General features: G+C 38.0%; 1 protein-coding gene across 1 annotated transcript in view; it reads right to left on the reverse strand.

Annotated features, from left to right (window-relative positions):
• USH2A (usherin) overlaps positions 1-25125 on the reverse strand; it is a 773469-nt gene that overhangs the window by 184327 nt on the left and 564017 nt on the right. The window contains exons 49-52 of the mRNA XM_007466317.1: positions 21023-21244; positions 9860-10083; positions 4891-5095; positions 607-804 (exon numbers count right to left, since the gene is read on the reverse strand). Of these exons, the coding sequence (XP_007466379.1) occupies positions 607-804; positions 4891-5095; positions 9860-10083; positions 21023-21244 (849 nt within the window). The remainder of the gene's footprint in view (positions 1-606; positions 805-4890; positions 5096-9859; positions 10084-21022; positions 21245-25125) is intronic.

The raw sequence follows: 25125 nt of genomic DNA on the forward strand, positions 1-25125 counted from the left end.
TTTGCGGTACGCAGGCCTCTCACTGTTGTGGCCTCTCCTGTTGCGGAGCACAGGCTCCGGACGCACAGGCTCAGCGGCCATGGCTCACGGGCCCAGCCGCTCCGCGGCATGTGGGATCTTCCCGGACCGGGGCACGAACCCGTGTCCCCTGCATCGGCAGGCGGACTCTCAACCACTGCACCACCAGGGAAGCCTGCATTATTTAATTTTAAATTGCTATTATTTTGCTATGTTCAAGCAGTTCTTAATTACACTCACTCTTATGGAGGAGATGGATTCTTGACATAAATAATCAGTCAGTTGTTTCTTTCCCCTTACTATCAAACATTTACTTTCAAAACTATTCTGCCTTCCCATAATATGCTTTGCTTATTTGAAAGCAGCTCAGACATATGTTGGGATTCAAGGAAAATAATTTTTGGCTAAAAATTTGTGAGGGTTATTTCACAAAATGAATGATTGGTTGACACATACCTGGAGTTTCCTTTATCAGCAAATACTTTTTAGTGGTTAGATGCATGCCAACTAAACGTAGACTACACTAATTTCAATTTCCTTATGGATTTACGGGATTATGTTATTTGAATTTTAAAAATAGCTTAATACCATTTGATTGTATAGGCTTCTTCCAGTTGAGGACTATTACATCGTCAAGATGATCCATTTTGGTCCACCTGGGGGGGCTCACTCCCTCAGGCACATCTTCTTTTGTTGTGGCCCTAACAGCCTTGCTGAATCCTCGCCCATAGCTATTCCACGCAGAAATCCTATACTCGTATGTCATGTAGGGCTCCAGGTTCACATCTGGAAAGACAGAGAAACGGACAGCAGGGTTCTTTTAAATTTTTATTTTCTTACCATCTTATCGAAAATAAATATCAAAACCTTAAACATTTAAAAATAAATGCTCAATGCACTAATCCTATTGTATGTAAATAAAGCTCTAAGATCTTTACTTTCTGAGTCATAAAAAATATTACAAGTGCTTATTAGATGCAGAGATATGAAACTGCACAGAACAGAATTCACCTATTTGAATAGAGAAATATGGATACATTAAAGAAATGATTGAAAAGTAAAAGCGCTAGACTAATGTACATTATGTGTTAATGCTTCCCAAGTTCGTGATCCCTTTACTTCTGTATGAGGCAGGTTTGGCAAGATTCTTTTATAGTTTTATTATTATAAATTTTACCAATTATTACATTGTGAATATTACTTAAATTATTACATGAATTATAATGTAGTTGTTATGAGATACAGGACTTGTAACTTAGCTTATCATAGTGCAATTTTAATGAATAAAAATGAATTCACACTCTACTATATGTACCATGTACAGTGTACTATATATACTTCCTTCATCTTCTATCAAACCAGAACTGAAACCAAACCCAAAAACAACCAATCTAATTAAAACAACAAAACCAACCTGCTGAGATTTTTGGCCTGGCAAAACTTTTATTAGATAATCATCCACGTGATTCAACTGTGTCCCAAACATCTTAGTTCAGTTTTGAGCTTTAATAACTTTGGAAGTACAAATGCTACAAATTTACCAAAACATTTCTTGAAAGTTTAATAATTTAAATCTGCTTTCCACTTATTTAATTCTGTGAATTTCGAAGATCTACGTATGTATTTTTGTGTGGCAGTTTCTGGATGATAATCAGACAGGGGGATCAGAAGAGGTCCTCCTTGACTGCCTGGCCACCTGCTCTATCTCCATTGGATGAAGCATTAATTCTCCTTCCATCCACTTGGGTTATTTGACCACATTCTCCTTACATGCATCTCCTTACAATAAAGCCTGCCCTGCCTCTTTTATAGAGTTAGTATGAAAATAAAATGCAATAAGTTATGCTGCAGAACTTCATAAAATGTAAGTTGCTATACAAATGTATTTCTGTCTTCATTTTTTCCAGTAAGAGGGTATTTGCTGCTTTGTACCTGTGATGACCACCAGTGGGTCCCCAGATCCCCCTTCTGTCCTGGTCAGAGACCTCTTGGCCAGAGTCTACATTTCCCAGTTTTCTTTGCAGTCTGGTGTAGTCACACGACTGATCTCAACAACGGAAGGAGTGTGGAAGTGACGTGGGTAATTTGTGCATCACTTTCTGAAGAGGAAATCACTTGCCTTCTGTTAGCACTCTTACCCCTTCTGATGGGCTGGAACTAAGGGTGTTGGGACAACTCAGGCTGTACCACTTGGAAGCATGATGAGGAATCCAGATCCTGAATGACCTTGTGGGACTGAGCTGCCCAGACCGTCCGTCCACTCACCCACAGATGGTAACTATATTTTTGAACCTCTTGCTATAGCAGATTAAACTATTCACTGCGAATAACTGTTATTGTGTGGCCTTCACGCCCTTGTTGCCATTTCTAATTTCAGCTGTGGCAACTGTCCACATTTTATTCCTGTTCTTTCCTCCACCGTATTTCATACTTCTCCTTTTTGACTCTCTCAAGTCTTAGCCTTACTTCTATATTTTCCTGTGAGGCCTGGTCTTTCAAAGATGTTCCCAGCCCATAAAAGCATTCTTTTTGCTTTACACGTAAGGAATCACTTGTTGAAATTTTACCTTTCCTCAATCATCTCTCTTATTTCTCCGAGCTCTTTTTTTTCTTTGCCAGAATTTCCAACTATTCTTCTTTTATTTTTAACGGGTTATCTCAAAATCATTCTACATGTTACATGGGGCTAATATTCTGATAAATGAGGGTGTTGAGTTTTGGGGTGGTATGTTTGCTCAATATTTACTTGTTTTTGTTTTTTGCGGTACGCGGGCCTCTCACTGTCGTGGCCTCTCCCGTTGCGGAGCACAGGCTCCGGACGCGCAGGCTCTGCGGCCATGGCTCACGGGCCCAGCCGCTCCGCGGCATGTGGGACCTTCCCGGAACCGGGCACGAACCCGTGTCCCCTGCATCGGCAGGCGGACTCTCAACCGCTGCGCCACCAGGGAAGCCCCCAAGTAGTTTTTAAATGAGGGTTCATGACTTAAATCTATAACTGGGAGTGGGAAGAGATTAGTGGTCCAACTGTTTTCTATCCGGAGGCTTTTCCTACCTAAAGGCATTCCAATAAATATTTTTTTGTTTGCTTACAGTGTGCTAAATCTAAAAATAAGGTAAAATTAAAAAGGGATGTTCTATTCACGTGGACACTTCAATCTGGTAGGAGAGACAAGTGTCCAGATGCCTATGACACATACATGGTAGAAGTGATGAATGGCATGGCCGTGTGTCACAGGAGCACAGAGGAGAGAGGGGGCTGGACTTGGGAAGCCTAAACTGAGAACAAGAATTCTGACCTTGGCCTTGAGTGTGATGGTTAAGAAGAACATTTCAGGTGGAAGGAACTGCCTGAGGGAGGTTTGGAGCCCTCCGAAAGGAGCCCTATACCATGTGGAGTCCACTACATCCGCAGCTCCTAAAGTGACATGATTTGAACCTGACTATTACCACAAGTTACTTTTACAGATCTGACCTTCAGTTTCCTCATCTGTGAAATGATCATACTTACCTGATTGCTTTATGGGTAAATTAAGATAAGGTTTAAAAATGTTTAGCACAAAGGGGGAGTGGCAGAGGGAGGGACGGGGAGTTTGGCGTTAGCAGATTGAAACCATTATATATAGTATGGATAAACAACAAGGTCCTACTGCGTAGCACAGGGAACTATATCCAGTCGCCTGTGATAAACCATAATGGAAAAGAATATTAAAAAATGAATGTATAGATGTATAATTGAATCACTTTTCCGTAAGCAGAAATTAACACAACATTGTAAATCAACTGTACTTAAAATAAAAAAAACTGTCTAGCACAGCACTGGAACTAATACTCAGTAAACTTTATCTCTATTCCTTCCTTCCTGTCCTAATCTACTCCCTCTCATCCCAGTATCCTGCTTTACTGTTTTCCTTCTCAAGGTTTGCCATTATCACCCACCATTGGCTGGGTAAGGCAGAGTGATGAGTCATGATGGAATACAGTGGTTTTATTGTTTATTTGACCTCAGCTGGCTTGAATTATGTCACTTAAATGTATTCCATTTGACTCTAAACAATAGGTGTGTGTACACACACAGTTACACACGCACGTCTAATTTTTCAAAAAAACAGAAACTTAAGCAGGGACTTAAGTAAACGGATGAATAATAAAAATGTAATAGATGGCAGAACTGTTTTGGAGATGATCCTAAAATTTACAGCGTCTTTCACCTGACTCAGCCAAGCCTAAGAATCACTGTTTTGGACTAATGCAGTAGGGGCTAAGATGGGGCTTGGAAATGACTATTTTCAATAACCATGAAGGTTCTTGTTCCCAAGATGATGGCCATCTTGGGGAAACACCAGGCTGCAGGAGAGCACAGTCTCTGGCCCCAGACCCAAGATCAGGAAAGTGATACTGACATCACTGCACAGTCTATCTCCTCCTTGGAATGATGCTGCCAGGTCTTAGTGACCAGACAGGTTTCTACCTCTTTTCTGCTTGGAAGAATAACAACATTCATTCATGGCACTTATTGAAAGCCTGCATTCCAACTTTTGAGACAGAAAATTGGGCTCATTGCAAATTAACTGGATATACCATTAAAGGTCACATAACTAATTTATTTCTCTGTTCTTCATTCTATACAGGCTCACTTTAAAATAGAGTACATCCTTGTTTAAAGTTCGACTCTGAAAAACTTTAAACTACTAACTTTGACCAGATCCAGATTGTGCCTTTAACTACCTGGTAACTCTCTGGCTCATAAGTATGATGGAATTAATTGATATGAGGTGAAGGAGGGAGTTGAGGTCAGAGTGAAATAAATCTGCGTTTTCAGCAGCTTTTCACTCCCCCTTCTAAGCCATGGGCAGGTGGCTCCCTTTCTGTTACCTGTGAAGGAAAGTGTGTTTACACTTCCCATATGAACAGGCTCTTCAGCAGATGAGCACATTTCTTCGACTGATTCCTTTCCGATGGAATTGTGAGACCCTCTTATCACAGTACAAACGTGACTGGTAAAGTTGAAGTCACACCTGCCGCAGTGTGCTGTGGCTTCCATAGACGCGGGGCAGACGGTCCTGCAGACCTTGGTTTCCTAAGTCAAGCGGTAGAGGTGGGGCGGGGGGAAGGGAATTGAAAACGTTCATTTAGACACGTGTGGCATAGGTTTTTACAACTCTCAAATGAAATTTTCCTGTGCTTAGTTCATGAATGAACACTTCAAAATTCATAAAAAGAAATGAGGGCAGTGTGTATACTAGAAAGAGCAGTTACTTTGAAATGACACAGATCTGGATTCAAAATCCAGTTTTGCAGCTTATTGGTGTTGTGACCTTGAAGGAGTCTCTTATCCTCTCAAAGCCTCAGCTTCTTCCGTGAAAGAATGGAAATTCAATTTACTACGCGGGTTTGTTTGAATGACTCAAATGAGATAGCGTAAATGCCTTACACTTAGTAGATACCCTATAAATAATAACAAGAGTCGTTACTTTATTATTGTTACTTTGACACTTTCCTAATGGAGTTTTAGACAAAATAAAGAATGTGAAATTTGAGAATCTGCACTTCTTGTGCTCTTGGGAAATTTGGACTAATAAGAAGTATATTCTGCATCCAAGTTTTAGAAAAATTTAAATATTTCATGAGCTGTCATTATAATCAATATTATTTATATTTATAAACTTTTTCTCTGGTGAATCTCTGGACATTTTATAGCTATTGATAATTATTTATATTTATAAACTTTTTCTCTGGTGAATCTCTGGACATTTTACAGCTATTGATAATTATTTATATTTATAAACCTTTTCTCTGGTGAATCTCTGGACATTTTATAGCTATTGACAATTATTTATTTTTATAAACTTTTTCTCTGGTGAATCTCTGGACATTTTACAGCTATTGATAAGTGCTAGCAGGCTCTAATATCAGAAAATGAAATGCTCCATCATCCCAAATTACAGGAGATATAAATAAGGCAATATTCTTATAAGGCAAAGCTCGACTTCTTCCTCCCTTTATATAGGTAGCATAACTTATTTAAAATCATTTTTGTTATTTAAAAGTGATCTACATTCAATCTGTCTCTTTACCTAAAATAAGTTAAATTATTTTCCCAACGATCATCAAAGTAAAGCTGCTTCAGAAAAATATAGTTGGATTTCCATGTAAGTATGGTGAATCGAACATGTGCATTTATCGTCATTTCCTCCTAAAGCCCAACCAAATGAAAATAAAGGAATATGGAAAGTCTAAGGAAACAGGAAGGGAAGTTAACACACATTTTCGGAAGCTGGGAAGTGGATGGATGTGGCAGAGACAAGGCTATGTGCCCAGGAGTGTCCATTTTTGCCTTTTCTCCCCTGGAACGCTAGATTTTCAAGTCTGGCTACAATAAGAAGAGCCATGTGACTGGAAATGTCTGTGTGACTGTGTACAGGAGAGATGCATTCTGCATCCAGGGAAGACGCATACATGTGCAATCATCCACTCCCTCCCTTTTTCCACTGTGAAGCCCCAAAAGATGGAAGCGACTTGGGTTCCTGAGATGTTGCATGGAGGAGATGTGCCAGTCTCACACTGGACTGTCACAAGAAAGGTTTAAAAAAATTCATTCTGTCGACCCATTCCATACGTGAGTATGTCTGTTTTTACCTCAGCATAGTCCAGTGTATTTTAGCAAAAACACAAATTAGTACTTTGAAGTTGGATGTTGTCTTAACAACAATAACAAAACCCTAAACTATGTGGCATTGGCTTAGGGGTAAGCAGGCCGTGGCAAAGAAATACGTACTGGGCATTGGGAAGCTGAGGAGGTCTGCTGTGCTACAGCTAAATATTCTGCAAACTCTGCCCTGTGATAACTGTCAAAGCAAGCCAAGTGTTCCTGAGCTCACCACTTCGGGGAAGACATCATAGCTTAGAACATGAGCGGTATGTGTGCTGTTAGAGCTGCACTTGGCCAAGGATTAGAAAAATGAGAAAAATGTAGAAAATAATTGGTGAAACTAAAAAAAAAAAATAGACGGGGTCCACTGGAAGATATAAGCCAGGAACCAGAGTGGAAAAACTAAACGCAATTCTGCACATATTGCATAGTGAGAACCCTAGCCCTCTTTGCTACTGGATACTCCATATGGCAGCCAGGCATGTATGCCATCCCGATGTAGGATGGAGTATTAAGGATACTTCTCTGAGTATTAAAAGAGTATCAATCTTAAACCATAATGGAAAAGAGTATGTAAAAGAATATATATATATATATATATATATAAAACTAGATCACTTTGCTGTACAGCAGATATTAATGCAACATTGTAAATCAACCATACTTCAATAAAATAAATTTAAAAAACTAAAATTTTACAGGCAAAAAATAGTACCAAACAAATGAGACAATTCAAAGAATAAAGCAAACAATTAAAAAAAGCAACAAGGGAATGAATACTTCCAGAATGATTAAGAAAAGACGTTCCATGAATGAAACAAGAGTAGGATGATATTAGTAATAATCAGCAAACAAGAAAGAGCACTTAAAAACTACAAAATAATATGATAGCTAAAAAAACCCCCACAAAAAATCAATAGAAAGGTGGAAAGATATAGTTAAGGCAATATCTCATCACTTTGAAAAAGATGAGGAGTTAATCAATAGGCAAGAAACAAGAAGAAAAAATTAAAACATCAGTTTAGGAAGTCCAACACCAAAGTGATCAGTGAAAACAGACAAAAGAAGGGGCAAATTATCAAAGACATAATAAAATAACAGTCCCTGTAATTGAAGGCCATAGTCCCTACCCCGAAAAAGTCCACAAAAAGTATATCATTGTGAATATGAATAATATTGATGATAATAACATCTACACAGAGGCACATTGCCATGAAATTTTAGAAAAGCAGAATAAAGAGAATGTCTTAAAAACTGTCATAGGAAAAACAACATGGTTACCTACAAAGAAACAGGAATCAGAATAGCAATGAAAATTTAAAAATGCAGAAATGCCTTCAAATTCCTGTGTAGAAATATTTTTTGACCTTGAATTGTATACCTAGCTAAGCTATCAATCCAATGGGAAAGAGAATTACAATAATTTCAGACATCAAGCTCTCAAAACACTTACCTTTCATGCACCTATATCAAGGGAGATAATTTTTCAAACGAAGGTGGCAAAAGGGGACAACTGGGGTTCAAACACAGAAAGACCAACACAGAGGAGGAGTGAAAGGAATTCCCAAACTGACAGCTTAGGGCTGGGACAGCTGTGCAGAAATCCCACAGTGATCCAGTCCAGATTGGAGCAGGAATTGGAAGACTCCAGGAAAGAGGTCTTCAGGAAACAAAATGGAATCTATGGATTGAACTTTACCTATAACACACTGCTTGATTCAGCATTCAGAAAATCTCCTAATCATTTAAGTATGAATTTTCAATACAACTCTTAATTGGCCTTCATAGAGCCAATTGAAGCCAACGTAAAAGATCATGGTTATATCCTGAACATCCTCCTTAAATAATGGAAGCTGTCTCTTCTTGACCAAAATGAGATGCCTGGGAATCAAATGTGAGGTGGGCAATAACGAAACACATAGTTGTGAGTGACGGTGTCATTTCTGAAACTAACAGGTTTTCTAACTTCATTCTTCAAATATGAGTGCCCCTTTAAGGAGAGTTTTTTATATAGATGCTTCCTAACTCGTTATTTTAAAGGCACGTTCTTGCAACGTCACCAGCTCTTTAAGACCAAAAAATCCTAAGTATTTAAGAAAAATATCCTAGTCTAAACTTCTGAAAACACTGGCCTGGAATAAATTTTGGAACATAAGTGTCGGATAGATTTCTTTCGTAGAACTGACTGAAGTTGTGTTCAAATCAGATCGACTCTTAAAAAATTTTGTAGACAAAACCCTACTATTTTTGTTGGGTGTTTTGTATGGTTATTCACTTCATGAAGTACCTACTCTCTTCAACAATTTTATGTGTTATCTGTTTTTCCTTTCTTTTTTAATTTTAATTTTATTGGAGTATGGTTGATTTACAATGTTGTGTTAGTTTCAGGTATACAGCAAAGTGATTCAGTTATGCATATCTTAATATTCATTGCCACAAAGTGCTTGCTGGGGCCTTAAAAATCTCAAGACTTATGGTCCATTCGACAGACCATGATGTCCACACAATGATTGTGTAGCTGACTCACTCAGCAAGAGCTCTTCTATTGTCTGTGACCAAAGCACCGATTTTTAGCCATCTCTTAGTGACAAATTACTACCAAACATAGTAGGGTGTTTGTTTTTGAAATGCCCATAATCCTTTCCTTAAACTGGTAGGTTTCTAGAGTGCCGGGTCAAGTATAATGCTAACAAACACGGCATGGCTGCATGTGGAGCATCTCAACGTGCAAACATAAATGATGCACCCACAGGCCTATTCATTTTTGTGGTTGGCTGGCTTTTGCTGATCTTGCACTGTCTTAAGGAATATGATAGAAACACAGTGAAGTGAATCTGCTGTATGTAAGTTCTCTATGAAAGGAAAGTGATGGCCTATGGTTGGGGGGCTAGAGAAAAGAAGCTGAATTTCCCTTCATCTCCCTCCACAGCAACATGCCGGCTCAGACTTTCTGTCTGTACTAACCTGAAGTGCTGGTAAAGCTTCCTGAGAACAGCTAATCATTATTAATTCCTTTAGAATTCATTGCAATAACATCAATCATAGCGAACTCATTTGGTATTAATATGCATGTAATGTGAAAATGAATAATGCACACAGGAGTTTTTATATTCCTATTTTAGAAAAATAGTTATGAACAATGTATTTCTCTTTCCATTGTCAAATCAGCCCGAGAGGTTTTCTATCAATTACCTTCATCATCATTCCAGTTGAAATCTTGTCAGAGCAAACATATTTCAAAGGATTATATCCAACTCCATTACAGCATTTCTGGCTCTTTGGAATAAGTTCAGTCTCACAGCATTTTACTGGCACTGGGTCATTCTTTTTAACATGTGCTTTAGACTCTCCACTGGAAGCAGAGCAGCATGTGGTATCTGACATATTCATATAATCCTGCCCACAGCAGAACATCCCTGCAACAATAAAATGTTATATATGAATATGAAATAAAACAAGAAAAGAAAACTGAGGCTGCTATAAAGTTTGGTATAAAAATGTCAGACTCAGGCAGTTCCTGAAACGGTACGAGAGCTCAGGTAGCATTTCCCTACCAAGGTGATTTAAATGTACAGTGAGGGGTCCTTCTGACCAAGAGCACCAGACACTAATTAGGTAAAGAACACACAAGAGGAAGTGTTCTAAAATCATTCAGCAGGGGGCCAAATTTCTCCTAAGCGCCATAAAAAATGATCTGATTTCTGTCATGAGAACTGCCTGCCCATTTTGTGATGATAACGTCTTGTTGCAGAAGAAGGGGTAGTTAAACCACAGGAACTGAGAAGAAATCTTTAGAAATTCTCAAGGGAGAAGAGGTCACCCAAGCACTCTGGGATAAGAGGCTAGACGGCAGAGAGGCAGCGCCATCCTAGAACTGGAGACTTTGCCGTGAGCATCTTGTACGTTTCTGCCTGCCTTTGTCTAAGATATAGATATTTGATTCTTGTGAATCCAGCAGCAACTGTAACCATTCTTTGGTCATGAGACAGATTTGCATTCAAAACCAGTTGAGTGCACTCACTGATCAGGTGAACAATTTGGCCACCATTCTTCAAGCTGCACTAGACCCATCACTGGACATAGGTAAGAGGTTGGGGTGGTGGCCGAAAGACCTTGCAGGGAAGATCATTGATCTCCACTTCTCGCTGAAAGGCAGGTGTGCCTGAGATACCAAACAGCCTCCTTTCTCCCATCCAATTCAGTGTAACTGCTTGTGTTCACATCATTTAGATCTTGCCATAGAAGAGACACAGCAGAAATATAGACATAAAAGGCTGAATAAATAACAAGGTACTAGAGTCAGATTAAGCTAGAAATTAAGATGCCTATACCCCATGTCACAGGGCTATCATAGTAGAATTTATATCCAGTTATATAGCAGCGCAATGTGATGAATGATTTATTTTAATTAGAATTTTGTCTATTTACTATTAGTCCTGACTGATAACATAAAGAACCTCAACTTCAAAGGGCCCTGGGGTCCCAAATTGCTCAATCTGGTCCTGTACAAACACCTACATTATGAAAGACACTCCTAATAATAGACCAATGAGTTTTAAGTGCTTTCCAGTTTATAAAAAAGTCCTTGAAAGTAGATACTGACTTGGCACATGCCTTAAGAAAGATGTTTATCCACACATGACTCCAAAGAACACTCTCACTGATCTTTCCACTTTATTGTATTTTGTTGTTGTTGTTGGTTTTTTTGTTGTTGTTGTGGCCTCCCCCGTTGCGGAGCACAGGCTCCGGACGCGCAGGCTCAGCGGCCATGGCTCACGGGCCCAGCCGCTCCGCGGCATGTGGGATCTTCCCGGACTGGGGCATGAACCCGCGTCCCCTGCATCGGCAGGCGGACTCTCAACCACTGCGCCACCAGGGAAGCCCAATCTTTCCACTTTAAAAACGTATCTCTCAATATTAAAATTTTTTTATTTATGATTAATGATATACATTGATCATAACAGCATTTTGACATCATGTTTAAAGGTGATAACTGTTCAAAGCAATTGGTTTAAAAGTAAACAGTTTTCTTTGGTGCTTTATTAATAATTTTAGTTGTATTAACATTGCCAGGGGAAGTTCTTTCAAATAGCTACACGCAGCAGGGCTATCACTGTAGTCTGAGTCTTGATTATGATGGGTAAAATTCACACACTCTCTCTCTCTCCCTCTCACACACACACACAAAAGAAAAATCCACAGCTTCAAGTTTTATACTGTTGGGGCATTTTTTTTTCTGCTGCTTTCTGATCACACATTTAAATACAACCTTGGATTCTTTGCTGTCTTTTTTTGTTTGTTTGTTTTTCTCCAGCAGTTTTCTTAAAATAATTCATGTTTCTATTTTAAAGAGCAATCAAAGTCTGAAAACTGGCCCTTTAGGGAGCAGAATACATTCTCCACCTCTACTCCCAAATTACTTTATGGTTTCACCGTGCTTTAAGTATAAAATCGAAATGCAGACACTGACCTAATTCCAAACTCCTAATCAGTCATCTGATCGCTGTGAGGGACTTTTGACAGGTCAACTAAAATTTTGATAATGAACTGTTTTTACACTAGAAAAAAAGGATGCTTTCTTTCACAAAGAGCTTCATCTTTGTTTGACTGAGTTAAAATTTAAAGCCAAGATTTCGCTCACATAACAAGAAGTGACTCCCTTTCTAGTTTCTTTGGTAAACCAGTGCTTCTTTAATTATTATCAACCTTGTTCCAGCGTGATAAATTGCTAATTACTTAATACCCTAATCAGCGTTCATTCTTTGCACAGATAAACTGTGACAGTGCCATTAATTTAAATAGTAATTTCACTTAACAGCCAGAACGGCACACCAGATTTTTATGCAGCATTTTCTGAAGACTGCATCCATCACTGCAATATTCTGACATAAAGATGTCTGACGTGCACTAACTCACTTAGGGAGAGCAGATGTTGCTGAGCAGAGCTTGGTAGTAATTCCCATAGTGCATCACTTCAGCATGAATGAGCTGCAAATTCAGAGACAGACAATCTTCTGAAACTGCACTGCAATAACTTTTGACCCTACCTAATTTATCACATGGAGCACTTGACTTTTGACCTGTGACACACAGAAATCACAGCTTCAAATATGCCCAAAGAAAAACAAAACAGGTCATGTATTATTGATGGATTGATCTACACTTCCAGAGGCTCTTCATTAAATTTGTACAAAGGTGGAGATTCTCTTTGAACAAGATGCAGATGTTATTAAAGGGGTAGAGTATGTACTGAACTATTAGATATTTATTTCTGAGATCAAACAGCCTATACTGTCTTTCCAAATAGTGCGTATATCCAATGGATAGCTTTCGTCGCATTGGATACAACTGAGAAAAGAGTGAGGGAAAGCATTTTTTTACTCATAATACTATGAATACTTGCAATATGTTACTAACACTTACTTAAGGTCCATGGCTGAAAGGAGAACATTTATAAACATACAGTCCTGATGAATTTCTAAATTGTTAATTCTGTAAAACAAGTGTGCCATTTTTCTAAAAATTATCCAAGAATTATCATGCTTTTGAGTTAAAAATAGTACAGTCATAAAAAACAGAGTCTAGAATATGACAAATCATTGTGGAACTCTGGGATTGACCATGGGGACCACATTTTAAGCCAAGGAATTATATTTCAGGCCTAGAAGAATGTAAAAAAAAAAAACACACAGGTTTGTGATTAGTCATTCTCAGGACAAAGTTGATGGCAGAGCATGAAAGAAAAGAAATGCATCTTGTCTTCACTAGCAGCTGGCTCTATGGCTACCACCACAAAACTGAGACAGGGTAGGGTAAAAATGTTCCCCAGATCATTGCAATGTATTTTATAGCATTTATACATTACACGTTTCAAAAGGTCATTAGGTCACATGGAAATCTTCCTGGGAAATCTTTCAATACACATCTTACACAACGGATTTCTATGATGCATTTTCCTCTCTGCAAAAGTCCCCAAATTCCATCTTATGTAACAGGGGTAGTCACTCATTCGACTGATGTCAGAGTCTAGGACATGGAAAGTCAGTACTTTATTCTAGAACAGTTTCAACCCAGAGTTTCATATCCAAGGTTGCATGGAGAACACAGATAATAGAAATAAAGCAATATGTTCCAAAGGTATGCCATGATTAGTTCCTCACGGCTAACAGAAAATCCTGTCCTCTCTGCCTGATAGAGAGGCTTTAAGTTTCATCTTTTAATATGAAGGGGTATAATCACGTCCAATCTAAGATTGATGGCACAAATGATAAAACCATATAAGCAAACACTACGAATAAAAAGAGTAATAAAGGGGTTTAAAATATATTCAAAGAAAATGGTTAAGAATACGTATCCACTGAAATGACGAGCGTGACTTTCATCCCCAGGTACCTGTGTAACACTCCTACACAACTCATCTGCCCAGAGAGACCGCTAAAAACATAAACGCTACTCCAGCACTCCTGTTCCAACAGCATCTGTTAATTCACTCCATTTATAAAATACATATTGACAAAGACAACTGAACTGGGACCAGGGAGATTTGATTTGGTGTGAGAAAGTCAATTCAATGTGATTTTGTTAAAGGGCTCCTGTAGGCAAATAAAAGAGTTTAAGTAATAAAGTACATAAAGAGATGTTTTACGAGCCAGCCCGGTGTCGTGGCAGGCCCACAATGCCAGGCAGGGAGAGAGGCCAGGCTTAGGGACAATATTATGAGATCCAAACCCTCAAGCAGCAGGTATGGTATTGCTAGGTCGAGGAAAGAAAGGGCCATATGGATATTCTGGAAGGTCACTAAGGTCACAATCATTAGGGGCGACAGGAGGGCGCGGCAACAGAGAGAGGAAAAAGACATGTGGAACGTGTCTGTTTTCAGTGAAACCTGCAGGGAGGTCAAGAGACTAAAAAGAGATTTTTTTTTTTCCTTTTTAAAAGGCTCATTCTTTCAGTCCACCATGATTACCAGAGTTGGTGGAACTGTTGAAGGTCAGGGGAAACTCTGGAGCTAATTTTGATTCACAGGAATTGAGGAATGGCACAGTTTACTTAAGAAATAGTTGGCTAGCATGTATATCATATTGAAATACACCAGTGATTCTGAAATTTGGGCCCATGGACGGACTTCAAGGGCGTATGAAATGGCAAAAAAATGTTTGTGTGTATCCTACATATTATTATTTGAAGTGAGGGTTTGCAACTTTCAAAAGATTCTACCAGGAGTGTACAACCTCCAAAAGATTAAGAGCCTTTGTCCTAGTGGACAGTGACCTCTATTCCATCTCTTAGAACAGGCACTTTTGGCAAGAGTTTTTTTTTGCACAGGCTCCGGACGCGCAGGCTCAGCGGCCATGGCTCACGGGCCCAGCCGCTCCGCGGCATGTGGGATCTTCCCGGACCGGGGCACGAACCCGTGTCCCCTGCATCGGCAGGCGGACACTCAGACACTCAACCACCAGGGAGGCCCTTGGCAAGAGTTTTAACTGACTTATCTTTCCTTCTCCTTCACATCCATTCTGCCACCCAAATCTAATTTGTCTCCTTAAATCACAGTTCTCATCATCGCATTGACTCTTCCCTGAGTACCAAATAATGTTCAAATCCTTTCGGCTTTTTGGCTTTATCTCTCTCTCTATTTCCTTACACACGGCATCTTCCTCCAATCAACCCAACTGCTCACTCCTACCTAGACGTGCTTTGCAGGCTCTGCTAATTTCACACTTCAGCTCAAGCCACGCCCTTTAACTAAAACGTCCTTCGTCCAACCACGTGTCTCAAAATCCTACTCATTGTTTGCGGTTCCGATCAGTGGTTTAGCTTTCTTCATCATCTTGGCTGGAGTGATCACTTAGTCTTAAGATTATGCTTGTATTCATCCCTCTCTTATGCCTGTGTTTAACCTTACAGGCACTTTTCTCCTTGATTAGACTGCAAGTCCTTAAGGATAAAAATGGAGTCTTAGCCATTTTTACACTCACAAAGCACTAAGAATGATATTTCGAGTATAGTCACTACATGGTACATGTTTATTGAATGAAGGAATATGGCAATTGACTTAAAAAAATCAACAGATGAGCAACAATGCTAAAATGAGACAGCTTACTGCTGTTTTCAAACTCTGACTCATTATGGTATTGGGTTGGGGGGGCAGCACTTTTGCATCTCCACTACTCCATGACCATGGTTCTGTCTTGAATGGACCTATTTTTAGCTAACACATCTAGAGGAGAAAGAGGTACTCAACTGGTTAGTCATAGTACAGGATAACTAAGTAATGGCCATGAATTTCTAGCAGACCTGATTACTAAGGCTTAAAGCAGTGGTTCTCAAAGTTTGGTGCCAGGACCCTTTTATACTTTCACAAATAATTGAGGACCCCAAATAGCTTTTGTTTATATGGGTAAGATTTGTTGATAGTTACTGGGTTAGAGCCTAAAACTGAAATGTTTGAAATAGATATTCATTAATTCATTTAAAATAATGATAAATATATAACATGCTAACATAAATATTTATGAAAAAATAAACACATTTCCAAACTGAGAAAAATTAGTGAGAAGAATGACATTGTTTATATTTTTGCAAGCCTCTTTAATGTCTAGCTTAATAAAAGTAACTGAATTCTCCTATCTGCTTCTGTATTCAACTATTGCAATATCATGGAAGCAACCTAAATGCCCATCAACAGATGAATGGATAAAGAAAACGTGGTACAGATACACAATGGAATACTACACAGCCATAAAAAAGAACGAAAATTTTGCCATTTGCGGCAACACGGATGGACTTGGAGGGCATTACCCTAAGCTAAATAAATCAGACCGAGAAAGACAAATATTGTATGTTATCATTTATATGTGGAATCTAAAAAAATACAACAAACTTGTGAATATACAACAAGAAAGAAGCAGACCCACAGATATAGAGAACAAATTCGTGGTTACCAGTGGGGAAAGGGAAGGGAGGAGGAGTGAGGTAGGGGTAGGGGATTAAGAGGTACAAACTATTATATATAAAATAAATAAGCTACAAGGATAGATTTTACAGCACAGGTAATATAGCCAATATTTTATAATAACTATAAATGGAATACAACCTGTAAAAATTGTGAATCGTGATATTGTGCACCTGTAACTTATACAATATTGTACATCAACTATACTTCAATTAAAAAAAAATCTGTTGCAGTATTACATGTCACGTAACCTCTGGAAAACTCCACTGTGTATTTATGAGAGAATGACAGTGAAAAAGGCATATAATAGTTTAGTATTACTGCGAAAATAGTTTTGATGTCACAGACACCACCAGAGGTCTTAGAGACCCTCAGAAATCCCCGAGACATACTTTAAAAGTCACCGCCTTAGAGCTTAGCACACATACACAGCACCTTTTCTTCTAACTTGGGCACACTTGTGGTGTGTAGTCAATGTCTCATTTTTTTCTGGTCATCAGAAAATGTTGGTAGTTACACTGGGCCTGTTCATCAGACTTGATAAACCTTGATATGGTTTGGGTTGGAGACCCATTGATATGGTTTGGGTCCAGTGCTTGTTCAGGTATCAGAATGCTCAGGAAGGTTAAGAGCATGGGCCCTATGAATGGAGTCAGAAACTCTTCTTAGTCTCAGTGGCAAGAAATTCATGGGCAGATCTCCCAGACTCCCTTATATTTAGGTATCGATAGACAGCTGAGTTCCAGTCAATGAAATGTTAATAAAACTACCTGCTATTTCTAGCCTGGCCAACAACAACAACAACAACAACAACAACAAAACCAAAAAAACCCCCACACCTGTTATTTCATACTCTTTTCTTCTTCTGACTGCAGACAACTCCCAGGTGACCCTAGAAGCTACCTGTTGAAAATGACAGCGCTTCCAACAGCCAGAATGACTGTGGGAAAGAGATCTCACCCTGAAGATATGTTCACACCACAATACTATTATATGGGAAAGAAATGAACCTCTATTGTCTTTGAGGCTTTATATATTTTGAGGTTCATTTACAGTAACAGTGTTACCTGAAGTAAAACAGCCACTTACTAGATGTGTGATCTGGAAAAAGTTTTTAACTTCTGTCCTTCTGTTTCCTCATCTGTAAAATGGAGATAATAATAGTACCTACCTCATAGGGTTGCTGTGAGGTTTAAATGCATTAATGTGCGTGAAGCACACAGAACTCATCTTGGCAAATAGTGAACGTGGAATGCTGCCTACGTGTCGTTGTTGTGATTTGTCTCCTGCTGCTTGCATACATCTTCTAGCCAATAAGCAGTGTCCAGGAAACACTGAGCTGGACTTCTTGACTGGACTTTAGTTATCTTTAGAATACTAACCTTTTACGTCTACAATCCATAGGGGATGTTTCTGAAATGACTTCTGTGTCTATACCGGACACTTGTGTATTATACGATTTGATACATCATTCATTTTTAAGATCTTGGGAGGTTGATTTTTGCTGTTTGTTTTTGTTTTTTTGGTCTTACCTGGCAAACTCAACTTTCTTGTTACCTTATAGTACAGATCCAGGTGCCCTGTGCCATTTCTTGGAGATAATCCTTAAATTCCTTAGGTCAATGAAAATGTCATAATTGAAATCTAATTCTGTTGTATATAGGACAACTAGTCGCTCTTACTATTTTCTGGACAGTTGATGGGGATCAACATAATGACATGGGACTATCAACCACTTTGACAGTACATACATTAAAATCTCCCTTTAAATATGTCCTACTGGGTTGGATTAAAAAAGGCATAAGATGGATACAGTGTGCATCCAGAGAGGTGATTTATAGCTTCACAGAATAGTAAATGCCTTGGAAATACACTTGATGGTCATACAAAGATAAAATAAGAAACTAGAAATCAGGTATTTTTTTTGACTCAGAGAAGGAGATGAATTTTTGTCACACTGGGAGGATTGAAATTTAGTTATGAATAACTTAATTTGGCATTTCTTACTTATTTAAGGGCTATCAAAATACTGAGAGTCTAGTATCCTTATTAAGGCACAAGATTCTGGTACATCCAGGATTGATACTTTTAATGTGTTTTGATTATTTAGTTTCATTATTGAAGTGCTCTTCTTAATAGTTTTCATCAGAACTTACTTTATTTTATTTTTGGCCATGCTGTGTGTCTTGCGGGATCTTAGTTCCCCGACCAGGGATTGAACCCGGGCCCTCGGCAGTGAAAGCACGTAGTCCTAACCACTGGACCTCCAGGGAATTCCCCATCAGAATTTTACAGAGAAGAGAATGTGTACAAGAACATGGTATTTAACAATAACACTATAATAATTTAAATAATTGTTACTTGTATTATGGATAACTCTGATGGCTTTTAAAAAGAGAAGAAATTAAAGAAAGACAGCAGAGAGTTCATAGTTTATCTCCATCAGGATATTATGATAAAAAAAAAAAAGATATTATGATGTCCTGAAATCTTAACCTGGAGGGACTGGAATTCCAATGCATACTAGTTGCAGGGGTAGGTTTATCTTGAAGTTCAGGAAAATTGATCTTCAAGGCTCTTTGCTTGCATGAGCCCCTTCCAAGGCAAGCATAGATATATTTTTATAAACGTTGTGAATGTATAATATTTAACTACAATTTGTTATGGCCGCTATCTCTTGCCCTTTTAACTTGTCCTCTGTCATACATGTCCTCATATTGATTGAGATTAGGGTAACCTTGGACATTTATGGACTCAAACTAAGGGGAAGTTGAGTCTGGGGAATATATAGTTTGGGTTCAGTAGCTAAATTTATATGATTTCAGCCACTTTCATAAAAAAGTTGTTAAGGCTTAAATATGTCATTTTCACTGCAATTTGGAAAGATAAGGAATGTGAGAAATTACAGACTCTTAATTTGTATGCATATAAAGGGAAGGTTTAAAGAAAAAGATCAGATAGAAAAATTAATATAATATGAAATAAAAGCTGTAAAAATGAAAAATGAAATCAACTGAAATATTCTGACATCAAGAAGAGAACTGTAACAAAATAAGTTTCAAATCATACTCAAAGTAGGAAACTATTAAAAGAAAATGATGGATCTAGGATTGAAGCAATGCATAAGCAATATGATTACTTTGATAATATAAATTATGAAAAGAAGTAACTCAATATTGGAAAAATCTAAACTTCTTACTGATTTGTAGATAAAATAGTGGCATCTATGAGAAAACACAACTTAAATTCAGTATACAATAAGGATATCCATGAAAACTGGTAATGATGCTGTCAATTCAACAAATATTTAAGACAAGTCACTGCAAATCACCTTAAGACAAGAGAACGTAAAATCCCCTAAAATCTTAAAAAACCCTTTGTAGATATTTCTCCAAATTTGAAAATAATCTACATTTCCATAATATTACAATAATGAGTTGTGAAGCTTAAAGTCACTTTTCTAAACTTTAAATAATGAAACAATTTTTTTGATTAACTATGTGACAGGAAAGAATGAATTATCTTTCTATTCTCTCTACAGATAATTATAGTACAAAGCCATGGCTGTATGAAGAGGTGACCAAGGGTGTCAGTTAAACATGTCAGGGAAAAAAATATAGAGGGATGTCAAATTATATAATCCAAATATACTATTTTTATGTTAGTGGAATCTGCCAGGTTTCTCTTTCTACATGTATAATTCTTTTCATTTCTTTTCCCCTTATAAATAAATATTTATATTTTACCTTGTCTTCATCATTTGGTTTTGTTTTCTTAAAAAGTGTCTCCCAAATTTTATAAATTTTGGCACCCCCAAATCTAGATCTGACTAACTGTGTGATCTTGAGCATGTGTCTAATCTCTGTGCCTCAGCTTCCTCATTTTAAACATGTGAATAATAACAGTACCTATTTTGTACAGATTAATTGAGGGAATAATGTATAAAACATTGGGCATAGCACCTCCTAGATAGTAAGTACTCATTTAATGATAATGATTGCTATTAATATTAATGCTAATTTAATAGCTATAGAAAAATAAAGGAGTAAAAGAATTATGGCGCAACATCATCAATAATAATTTGTATACTCTCAGTATTGCTATGAATTATTCTCTTGGTCCAGAACCAATGCATTCATGTGTTTGTTTGTTTGCTTTTTGGTGGGCATGACACTTTTCAAGAAGAAAGAGTTTTGGTCTGCTTTTATGAAACGCATCACATGCACATAAAAAATGTGAGGTTACATTTTTCTTTGTTAGACAATGTGTAGCTATTTGCCACATTAGATGTAATTAACGTGAGCTTTCATTACTTATATGTTTTATATCTAGGGCAAATTTCTCAACCTCTCTGTTTCTGAGATTCTCCCTCTACTGAAAGGTAGATGAGGCTCCCTTACCTGGAAGGCGACTGTACACCACACCCTGTTCCTCTCCCCCGCAGCACTCGAAATCTTTGCTCACAATCTGTCCACCACAGCACTGCTGGCCATGGCCATCATGGAGCCTCCCAGCACAGCAAATCTGGTTTCCGGAGGTGGAGTATGGCAGTCTGCCACAGCAGGAGTCACCGAGGCCGGTGGAAACCCGATTGTGCTGTTCATCTGGACAGCATACTTCACCTGTCAATTTAGCACAATAACCATCATTGCATGAGTTAAAAAAATATGCTTTGACTCACGACTAAATTTTATCACAATGATCTTGCAGATGCCAACTGGTTGACAGGGTATCGTCATACTGGAGTTGCAAAATCTCAGTACCACTTCAAAATGTTTGTAATGAAGTTGTATAAACACGTGCATAAACATGGGACTATGCCAACTTAGAGGCAACGCTATGTTGCCTATTTTCTCTCTGACCCCTGATACATGAGCACATGAGGTCTGGTGACACAGATTAAGTGACATTACAAAAAAAGTTTGTCTACAATTACTTTTCTATCTATTTAGTGTATATATATATATATATATATATATATATATGTATGTATGTATGTATATATATAGTTTTGGAAAGTGGGATGGACTCAGAAATCAATTCTTGATAAATTTGTATTGCTTTTGATTATAATTTCTTTAACCAAACTACATTTATTTAACCAAACAAAAGATTTCCAATGGAAAGGTTAATTAAATGAAAGGAGGTAAAAATACTATATTCAAATCTGCGTACTAGTATTTTGCTGAGCTATGGCAGACACTGCATTTCACTGATGTAGTTCCACCCACGTTTCCCCTTTGTATGATACTCTGAGAAACTTGACAAGGATAGAATAATCTTTTGCCTAGTGCCTTGGGGTCAAAGGGTTCAAATACTCTAAATATCAGTAGTCATTTTTTTTGTTTTTTTGTATGAAGTGGCTTCTAAAAGACACAAAAAAATTTAAATTGCTTTTATTAAGGATATCTTAGAAAGGACTAATAAGAACTTGGAAGATGTAAAAATCAAACTTCATCTTTCCTGTCTATCTCATGACCAACACCTTTATTGCCCCTGGAACCTTGACCTTCTCTTCCCATTGCCTTACTACTCTTCCTCTTCCTACACCTTCGAGAGACCCTCTTCTATTTCCTCCACTGCCCCTTCTTAAACATATCTTTCCCCCTGGACACTATCCCTTCATTAAATCTTATGAGGTATGTGAATATGATGGCCAACCTGGCAGGTTTTATAGCTTTAAACCACTGTCCAGATAAGATTTACATAATCTAGTTAATGACTTGCCAAACCTTCTTAGGAAAAGACACAGGTTCCCTGAAGAATTTAGGATTGCCTCAGTGATTTATAGTCCTGGACTCCCTGATCTCTGTCAATTAGCTCATCCTCTTGTGAAGACAGGATATGCCAAAACTTGGTTACTAAAAGCCAGATGAACTGCTAACCAAAATGATATTTAAAATATGGGACAATATTTAACTACAGATAGATATAGAAAGAGTACAAAAGTAGGGCAAGAACTCTTAGCAGTTATCCCTGAGGTCTTTCTTATCCAAAATTCATTGGTCAAAAACCCATCCCACTAGGTGAAATGGACAAATTACTATAACCTACCAAGACTAAATCATGAAGACATAGAAAATCTGAACAGACCTATGACTAGTAACAGAATTGAATCACTAATCAAAACCTCCTAGCAAAGAAAAGACCTGGACCAGACGGCTTCACTGGTGAATTCTACCAAACATTTAAAGAAAAGTTAACATCAATCCTCCTCAAATTCTTTAAAAAAATTGAAGAGGAAGAAATACTTCTTAAGTCAATATATGAGGCCAGAATAACAAATATATGAGCCTGATAACAAAACGAGACACATCAAGGAAAGAAAACAACAGACCAATATCTCTTATAAACACTGATGCAAAAATTCTCAACAAAATACTAACAAACTGAATTCAATTCATTAGCACATTAAAATGATTATACAACATAACCAAGTAGGATTTATTCCTGGAATGCAAGGATAATTCAACATACAAAAATCAATGTAATACACCACATTAACAGAATGAATGAAGGAAAACACGGTTGTCTCAACTGGTGCAGAGAAAGCATTTGACAAAATTCAACACTTTTCTATTATAAAAACATTTAACAAACTGGAAGTAGAAGAAAATACCTCAACATAATAAAGAGCATATGAGAAAAAAACCCACAACTGACATTATACTCAATGTTATACTCAAGAAAGCTCTTTTTCTAAGATCAGGAAGAAGACAAGGATGCTGACTTTAACCACTTCTACTCGACATAATATTGAAAGTGTAACCAGAGAAATTTGGCAAGAAAAAGAAATAACAGGCATCCATATTGAAAAGGGAGCAGTAAAATGATCTCTGTTCACAGACAATATAACCTCATGTGTATAAAACCCTAAAGATTCCACACCCCAAACCCCATTTGAATTAATAAGAGAGTTCAGCAGAGTTGCAGGACACAAAATCAACATACAAAAATCACTTGTGTTTTCATACACTACAAAAAACAAAAATGAAAAATCAGAAAAGGAAATTTAAAAAACAATTCCATTTACAATAGTGTAAAAATACTTAGGAATAAACTTAATCAAGGAGGTGAAGAAAATGTACAGTGAAAACTACAAACCGCTGAAAGAAATTAAGGAAGAGTCAAATAAACAGAAGAGCATTCCACATTCAAGGATTAGAAGACGTAATATTGTTAAGATGTGTCAATACTACTCAGCAGCTTGAAGCAGGATTTCAGTTCCTGGCCAGAGACTGAGGTTGGTCAACAGCAGTGAGAGCACTGAATCCTAGCCACTAGACCAGTGGCCAGTGACAAGGCCCTGGCCCGTCAGCTGTGTCGAAATGAATTTCCACATAGAGACGGAAAGTAGTGAAGCAAGTAAAGGCTTTATTAGGAGGAAAAAGAGTACAGTATGTGTGGATAGACACATGGGAGGGCTCAGAGAGAGAGAGAGAGAGTCTCACCCTCGTGGTAGCTGGAATCACTTTTATGGGGCATTTCTTCCAGTCTTCCTTTGGCCACTCGTCTTGCTTTGCCTGGTTCTGAGTCCATATGTGGTTCATCTCGGGGTCCTCCCACGTGTGCGTGAGCATCTCTTAGCCAAGATGGATTCTAGTGAAGAGGCCTATGGGTAGTTGACATCACTTACTATGGGGTGGCTCCCCCTTCTTTTGACATCCAATGAGCCTTTCTGCACATGTGTAGCTAGGGCGGTCTCCTTGACTTCACGAGTGAGGAATATGTGGTCTTTTATATCTTTTCTGGGTGGGGCCCAGCCTTCTCCATCCTGCTTTTATGGAGTTTCTGCTATTATGGAGTTTCTGTCCACAGGGGAGAAACTCTTCAGCCTGGGGCCCATCTATCTCCTGCCTCATAGAGATTCAATGCAATTGCTATCAAAATCCCAACAATACTTCTTGCAGAAACAGAAAAATCCATCCTAGTATTCAAATGGAATCTCCAGGTACCTCAACTAGCAAAACAATCTCAAAAAAGATCAAAGTTGGAGGTCTCACACTTCCTGATTTCAAAACTTATTATTTGGACTTATATATACTACCAAATGTAAAACAGATAGCTAGTGGGAAGCAGCTGCATAGCACAGGGAGATCAGCTCAGTACTTTGTGACCGCCTAGAGGGGTGGGATAGGGAGGGTGGGAGGGAGATGCAAGAGGGAGGAGATATGGGGATATAGGTATATGTATAGCTGGTTCACTTTGTTATAAAGCAGAAACTAACACACCATTGTAAAGCAATTATACTCCAATAAAAAAGTTAAAAAAAGAAAAACATTATAAAGCTGCAGGAATCAAAACAGTGTGATCCTAGTCCGAAGACAGACATATAGACCAATGGAATAGAACAGAGAGCTCAGAAATAAAACCTCGGGTGTATAATCAAATGATTTTCAACACGGATGTCAAGACCATTCAATAGGGAAAGGACCAAATTTTTTGGAAAAACTGGATATCCAAATGGAAAGAATGAAGTTGAACCCATACCTTATACCATATA

Source organism: Lipotes vexillifer, unplaced genomic scaffold, assembly GCF_000442215.2.
Source record: "Lipotes vexillifer unplaced genomic scaffold, Lipotes_vexillifer_v1.1 scaffold139, whole genome shotgun sequence".
Lineage (NCBI taxonomy): Eukaryota > Metazoa > Chordata > Mammalia > Artiodactyla > Lipotidae > Lipotes > Lipotes vexillifer.